The 7,658-nt window shown below is 52.4% G+C and overlaps 1 protein-coding gene and 1 pseudogene across 1 annotated transcript; both read left to right on the forward strand.

Annotated features, from left to right (window-relative positions):
- Positions 1–629: 629 nt before the first annotated feature.
- On the forward strand, positions 630–1,790 carry LOC117213341 (annotated as a pseudogene).
- An 804-nt stretch (positions 1,791–2,594) lies between these two features.
- On the forward strand, positions 2,595–5,495 carry LOC117213342. Its single transcript, XM_033458695.1, has 4 exons — positions 2,595–3,585; positions 3,651–4,514; positions 4,878–5,192; positions 5,284–5,495. The coding sequence occupies exons 1-4, from the start codon at positions 2,595–2,597 to the stop codon at positions 5,493–5,495; spliced, it is 2,382 nt and encodes a 793-aa protein (XP_033314586.1).
- The last annotated feature ends 2,163 nt before the right edge of the window (positions 5,496–7,658 follow it).

The following is a 7,658-nucleotide window of genomic DNA, read 5'->3' on the forward strand; positions in this document are numbered from 1 at the left end:
CGAACGGTCGTAACATTTGGTCCTTCGAGCCGGATACAGTGGCAAGTGAAAAGTGCACGCCAGTGACATCCACTACCATACAGTACCACGTGAATCCAATACAAACAGCAGCAGAAGCGTTACCACTCCAGCGAAGTCAGTAGCGCCAGGGACCATCAGTTTTGAAGAGGCATAACACTCTTGAAAACGCAAGAACGCAACGACGCAGCCTCACGCCAACAACTAGAGGGTTGACTTCAGTAAGAACACGTCTTACACATTAAACGAGACACACGCGGTGACGAGTAACATTTAAACTCGCAACCACAAGGTAAGCTCGTTCATTGCATTCTTCTTACAATCTGCTATACCAATGGAAAACACAGAGAAAGTTACCTCCTTGCATCGGAGACGAGGCTTTCAAATCGGTCGATTTACCTTTCTATCGAAACGACTCGATGATTACGAAAAATCTAGACAACCGAATAAGGCCCATTTAACGGCCTATACGACACTACTCGACGACACGTGGAAACAATATCGATTGTTACAAGAGGAATTAGAAGATTTAGGCGAGATAGACGACGCGCGCGTTTCCGAAGTAACCGACACATATTACAATCTGGTAATACGAATACACACTCTCATGGATGATACACCAGCATCGTCGTCGAAAACACAAGGCTGCGAGTCATCTAATGTCGCCGAGCCGACATCAATTAAACTGCCCTGAAATTCACCTGCCTACTTTCGACGGTACCATCGAAAATTGGCATTCATTTTACGACTCCTTCTTATCCACTATCGATCGAAGCGAGCGACTTACACCCGTGCAGAAATTCCACCACCTACGATCCTCTTTGACCGGAAAGGCCGCGCGAAGCATACAATCGTTAGATGTCACCGAGTTAAATTATTCGATCGCTATTGACGTTCAGAAGGAAAAATTCGACTGCCACCGTCAAGTCTGCATGCGCTACTGGGACTTGATTTTTGATTATCCGAAAATAACCAAAGAGACACCCGAAGCGATAGATGATTTTCTTGAGACGGTTAAGGTAAACCTCCAAGCGTTAGAAAAACTCGGTGAACCAGTTACCTCAAATGTCGCTCTTATAAAATTATTCACGTCGAAGCTACCCTCAGCCATCATTCGCAAATGGCAGCGCACATTGCCGGACAAGAAAATGCCGTCATATAGGCATCTGGTAGACTTTCTGAAAACACGGACGAATGGCGACAGGACAAGCTCAGCATCAACCGTGATAAAAAGGGAGTCCGATCAACACAAACGTCAGCGACCGAACGCACCGCGAAGTTACGCATTCACAAGTACACATAATACGTTGGTGTGTCCGAATTGTCAAGGACAACACGAATTATGGAATTGTGATGTCTTCAAAGCGAAGTCGCCTAAAAAACGCCTTGAAATCGCCAAGAGGGCGTCTCTATGTACCAATTGTTTAGGTAAGGGACACGCTATTACTCATTGCTCCGCCGGTTCATGTCGCATCTGCAAGCAGCGACACCATACATACCTACATCAAGACCATGGTCATAGCAAATCACGACCACGTGTAAGCCGGTCATCGAGCGGTCGATCATCGAGCGATCGATCATCCAACGGTCGATCACCGACCCCGCGATAGTCACATCGTTCGAGACGCGCATCCACGTCTCCTCGATCGTCTCCCCGATCGTCTCCCCGATCGTCTCCGCGAACATCTCCGAAACGTGAATCTCGGTTATCGCGAACGACGGCATCGGGATCAAATATATCGTCCAGTCCTAGACGACAAGGAAAACAATGACGTCATCAAACGACCTTGTGAGGGACCGAACCACAGAAAACGGACTCATTGATCTCGCTTCCTTGTGAACCACTGCAGCACGATTTGTTAGTCACAGCGCAGGTCAACCTATTGAACAATAAAGTTCAACCATTCCGTTGTAGAGCTCTGCTAGACACCGGCTCTAGCATGAACTTTATCACCGAAAAACTCGCTGATTCGCTAATACTTAACCAACGGAAATGTTAGGTCCCAATCGGAACACTCAACACGTTATCGACAACCTCGAAACGTTACATCACGGCCACGATCACCTCCATCGACGGCACATACGAACGCACCTTGACGTTCCTAATCATACCGACAATATCGCCTTGGGTCCCAGATCAACCCGTAGATCGCTCAATAATACATATACCGAGGAATCTCCAACTAGCCGATCCAAGATTCCATAGGCTTGCGCCGATCGAAATATTGTTGAGCGCCGGACCAACGCTAGCATCACTCTGTGTCGGCCAACTTGACATCAGTCAAGCAAACGGGCCCGACTTGCGTCTGCAAAAAACGCGATTCGGATGGGTCATCGGGGAGAGCCCAACCTCGCAATCATCAGCACTCGCATTTCACGCCTCCACGGCGGCTTTACAGGCGGACCTCGCCCGTTTTTGGGAAATCGACGAATGAACGCCCACTGCACACATTTCGGAAGCGGAACGACAGTGCGAAGAACACTTTCGAAATCACGTTCAACGCACCAACGAAGGGCGATACATGGTCGCTCTCCCATTCAACGAAACAACTCCTTCGCTTGGATCCTCTAAGACAATGGCGATGAAGCGACTCATTTCCCTCTGTCGTCGATTCCAACGAGACAAACGATTCGAAGCCGACTATCGCGCCGTGATACAAGAATATGTGGAATTAGGACACATGACGAAGATTACCACGGACAACTGCACGGACGACGGATATTTTCTGCCACATCACGGCGTGATCAAAGAGTCCAGCCAAACTACAAAACTCCGAGTTGTGTTTGACGGATCTGCACCAACCACCACCGGAGTTTCATTAAACGACGTACTTCATACGGGACCGAAACTACAAGATGACTTATTCTTCATCCTTCTAAGATTTCGTTCTCATCAATACGTCATTACAGGCGATGTCGAAAAGATGTATCGACAATTTCTTGTGCGTCCAGAGGATCGAAAATTTCAACAAATTTTGTGGCGCAATTCTGATGGAGAAGTTGACACCTATCAACTTAATACAGTGACATTCGGGCTGTCAGCGGCCCCTGATCTAGCCATTCGGTGCCTCAAACAACTGGCGGACGACGGGGGACATCGGTACCCACGAGCGGCGACGGTCTTACAGCGAGACTTCTACGTCGACGATGTTCTCACTGGAGTTGATAGAAAGGTCGAGGCACGATCATGGAGAACGGAGCTCACGGAACTGCTTAAACTAGCCGGCTTAAACATTCGAAAATGGGCATCGAACGACCGGGAACTGCTACGAGGACTTTCCGAGCAGGACATAAACGACAAGCTGCTACTAGGCGAATCGCAACCCTTCAAAACTCTGGGTGTGGTTTGGAATTCCTTTGACGATTCGATCCTATATTCCGTAAAAATTAATTCCACCGCCTCTCGAATCACGAAGAGAACAATGAGCTCCGAAATCGCCAAGATCTACGACCCCCTCGGATTATTGGCACCAGTGATCGTTCGAGCTAAGATGCTGCTCCAACGACTCTGGACTTTAAAAATTGATTGGGACGTATCTCTACCGGCTGACGTGCACACGGAATGGAGCAAATATTATGCACAGCTGCCATTATTGAATAACGTGAAGTTTCCACGTAAAACGATAATCAAGGCTGCAGCGGAAATGAATTACACGGGTTCTGTGACGCTAGCGAAAGGGCTTATGGGGCATGCGTTTACCTTCGCATCATCACTCCGGATGGTCATGTCTGGACACGACTCCTCACTGCAAAATCAAAGGTGGCTCCACTGAAATCACAAACCATTCCAAGGCTGGAACTGAGTGGAGCACTTCTTCTCGCATCATTGGCCACCACAGTCCTTCAAGCTTTACCAAGCAACATTTCTCGGACTGTTTACTGGACGGATTCTACAATCGTACTTCATTGGATCAATACATCACCCCATACGCTGAAAACCTTTGTCGCTAATCGTGTGACAGAAATGCAGCAGAAGACTCACACCTCAGATTGGCGTCACATTCCCACTGCCGATAACCCTGCAGATCTCATATCTCGAGGCCAATCACCCGAAGATTTCCTGCGACCAACCATTTGGCAACATGGTCCGGAATGGCTCCAACAACCAGAAAGATACTGGTCGACGTGGAACCCAGTACCATTAACTGAAATATCAGAGCAGAAGAAAGCAACATGTCTGGCCGTGACTCCCGCTGACCACAGTCTACTGGAGAGATTTTCTTCTTGGCCCAAGCTGATTAGAACTACCACTCGTTGCCTCCGATGGAGACAAAAACAGGATCGAGGGAGACCTCTAACCACACATGATTTAACCAATGCGCATAACAAATTGATCAAACTGTTACAACTCTGTTATTTTTCAGATGAAATCCGCACTCTCCGAACAGATCGAAATTCTGCAGTGAAGGGGAAGCTGCAACGACTCAATCCATTTCTCGACAAAGACGGGATGTTGCGAGTCGGAGGCCGACTCAGTCACTCATCAATGCCGTTCAGTCAGAAACACCCACTCATTCTACCCAAATCCTAAGTCACAGCGCTCATAATCGAGCATGAACACCTCATCAATGTCCACTCCGGAACTCAAGCTACCTTATACGCCTTAAGAAGATCTTATTGGCCTATCGACGGCCGTAGTCAAGTTTGGAGCACGCTGAAGAAGTGCGTCCGTTGCTGCCGAGCTACTCCACCTCCAGTGGATTACGTAATGGGCGACCTCCCAGCTGCACGGATAACGGAATCTCGACCGTTTACCAACGTCGGAATAGATTATTGCGGACCGTTTTACATCAAAGAACGAAAGGATCGCAACCGACGCAAAACTAAGGTATATGTAGCAATCTTTATATGTCTTGCAGTCAAAGCAGTCCACATCGAGCTGGTCAGCGACCTCACTAGCGAGGCCTTCATTGCTGCTCTGCGAAGATTCATCGCTCGCCGAGGATTCTGTGTGACAATTTACTCCGACAACGGTACCAACTTCGTTGGCGCCAACAATGAATTACGAGAGCTCCGAAATCTCCTGCAATCCGACGATCATAAGGTAAAGGTTCAGTCCTTTTTAGCCGACCGACGGATCGAATGGCTCTTCATTCCTCCCAACTCACCTCACTTCGGAGGGCTATGGGAAGCTGCAGTGAAGACCTTCAAACGACATTTCAGGCGTGTCGCAGGTAACGAGCTCTTTACATTCGAAAATTTAAATACACTTATCATTGAAATCGAGTCTATGACTCCAGTATCATCTGATCCATTACAACACAGGCTGGGGATACATGGGAGGCAGACGTAGAGAGGACGGAGCTGCGAGCGTAATCGAAATCTCCGGTAAACTGGAGAGCCTGGGCAAGGGAGGTAACCAGAATGGAGGACTAGTGCCTGTGAGCGCAAAACTGGTGTGGATGCGGGTAGTCCGGCTTGGACAAGGAGGAGTTAAAGCAAAACATACCAAGTGTGAGGTTAGGACGGTGGAGTAGCCATATTAGGACGCGTGACAACAGCGCCGCTACAAGGGCTACCTGAGGAACTACCCAGACGCAGCCATATTGGCGCGTGCGCCGAAGCGCGTTGCGCGGGCCACTTGAAAGTGACAGCGACTGGCAGAGTGGCAAGTGCTGACCGAGCGACATTTCCTGCCCAACGGGGAAACGGACGCAATCATGGCGAAAGAGAAGGAGGTAGAGGAAAACGCTAGGGGACGGAGGGAAACGGAACTGGCTGCGGAGCCGCCGCACGTTAGCACCTGGAGCGTGACGAAGGCGATGCCGCCAAAGGAGGGACCCTCCCGCTTCACGCTGTACAAGGAGGGAATATAGACTGAGGAAACAACAGAGGAGGAGGAAACCCCCGCCAGAGAAGCACCCCGAGCGAAGAGAAAGAAGGCCAACGAATCCCCCGAACTCCCCGCGGACCCGGCTGAAGAAATGAGAACAGCCACAACGGCGGACATAGGAGCCGAACTGATTCGCCGGGCCGCCGAGGTGGCCAAGGCTGCCGAGGCACCCCGCAGCCACCAGGGCACGCAGGGGAAAACCCTGAAGGAGGCGGCGAGAACCATCACCGCGGGCGTGACAGAGATAGTGAGGAGAACGGACCCTGTCACCGACGTACTCGCTATAGCGCAAGGACGCATAGCAACACTGGAGGCGGCGGTAGAGGCACTCCGAAAAGAGCCGGCCTCGCGCCCCACCGCGGATGAGAGCAGCTACAGGGCGCGTCTCGCTGCAGTCGAGCACCATGTAGAGGAGATGAGGTCCTTGCTGCACCGACTGGAGGAACAACTGCAGGGAACAGAAAAAGGAGAAGGAAAGGAGGTCGCCCCTGCCGCGAACACGAGAGGGATGGAGCCTGGAGCCCCAAGCGCCCCAGCGCTCAAGGGAGGCCGAACGGCTGTCACCGAATGGCAGACCGTCGGAAGGAAAAGAAGAGGAAAGAAGAAGGAGGCAGGGAAGAAGCAGCCGGCGAAGCTGATCCCCGAGACAGGGGCGGAGAGCCAGAGGAAAACTCCGGAGAGTGGATTGGAGAACGCACGAAGAGGGGGTGGCAGGGGGCCCCTCCCGCGCGCACCGCGAACGTCAGCGGTAACAATCACCCTGACGGACAAATCGAGCCAATCCTACGCGGAAGTGGTGGCTGCGGCCAAGGACAGTGTCTCCCTGACCGATCTCGGCATCAACACGATGAGGATGCGGAAGACCATCACCGGAGGTGTCATCTTAGAGGTCCCTGAGGACCAGGGAAGGGAGAAGGCCGCAGCGCTCGCAGCACAGCTGACGCGGGCTCTGGACCCGAACGAGGTCCGCGTGGCGACCCCCTTCCGAGCCGCGGAGGCAAGGGTGTCCCTGATAGACATAGCGGCCACCAAGGCGGAAATCCAGAACACCCTGGCGAGGGAGAGCGGCTGCAAGCCGGAGGACATCCGGCTGGGAGAAATCCGCCCCGCCCGGAACGGACTTGGCACCGTATGGATACGAGGCCCTGCCAGTGCAGCGAGGAAACGGGCCCAGGCTGGAAAGGTCGCCATAGGCTGGTCGACGGCGAAGGTCGAAGCCATCGAACGGAGACCGTTACAGTGCTACAGGTGCCTTGGGATAGGACACACGGGGAAGACCTGCACCGCCAAGGAGGACAAGGGGCACCTGTGCTTCAGATGCGGCGAACCAGAGCACCAGGCGACAGCATGCACTACTGCGAGCCCGAAATACCTGCTCTGCGAGGCGCTTGGAGCACCGTCGGTGCACAGGATGGGGGGACCGGCCTGCGCCCCCTCGAAGAAAGGCTGCAAGAGGCAGCGCGAAAGGCTCCCCGTCGCAAAGCGACCCTAAGCGCGCGAAAAAGGAGGTAGGCACGGAGGAAGCCACAAACAAGGAAAGAACACCAAAGAACTGAGAATGCGCATCCTCCAGACTAACCTGGGAAGGTCAAGGCGAGCACAAGACCTGCTCCACCAAACCATCCGGGAGAGCACGGTCGCCCTAGCGGTGGTGGCGGAACCATACAGAGTTCTGGATGCCCCGGCGTGGGTCGGAGACACGGACGGAATGGTTGCCGGCACCTGGACATCAACGCCCGGGGCGTTCGCCCACGGAGCCCTGCTGGAACGCGGCAACGGGTACGCCGCGGTCGAGTGGGCAGGGATG

The sequence above is a fragment of the Bombus bifarius genome, unplaced genomic scaffold (genome assembly GCF_011952205.1).
Source record: "Bombus bifarius isolate JDL3187 unplaced genomic scaffold, Bbif_JDL3187 scf7180000008710_frag, whole genome shotgun sequence".
Classification (NCBI taxonomy): domain Eukaryota; kingdom Metazoa; phylum Arthropoda; class Insecta; order Hymenoptera; family Apidae; genus Bombus; species Bombus bifarius.

What these genes read in the sequence shown, in the direction of transcription:
- LOC117213342 (XM_033458695.1), top strand. Translation starts at nt 2,595, where the DNA reads ATGGCGATGAAGCGACTCATTTCCCTCTGTCGTCGATTCCAACGAGAC. An exon ending in TGACGTGCACACGGAATGGA is followed by an intron (nt 3,586 to 3,650) that starts GCAAATATTATG and finishes ACGATAATCAAG; the next exon opens with GCTGCAGCGGAAATGAATTA. An exon ending in ACATTTCAGGCGTGTCGCAG is followed by an intron (nt 5,193 to 5,283) that starts GTAACGAGCTCT and finishes ATTACAACACAG; the next exon opens with GCTGGGGATACATGGGAGGC.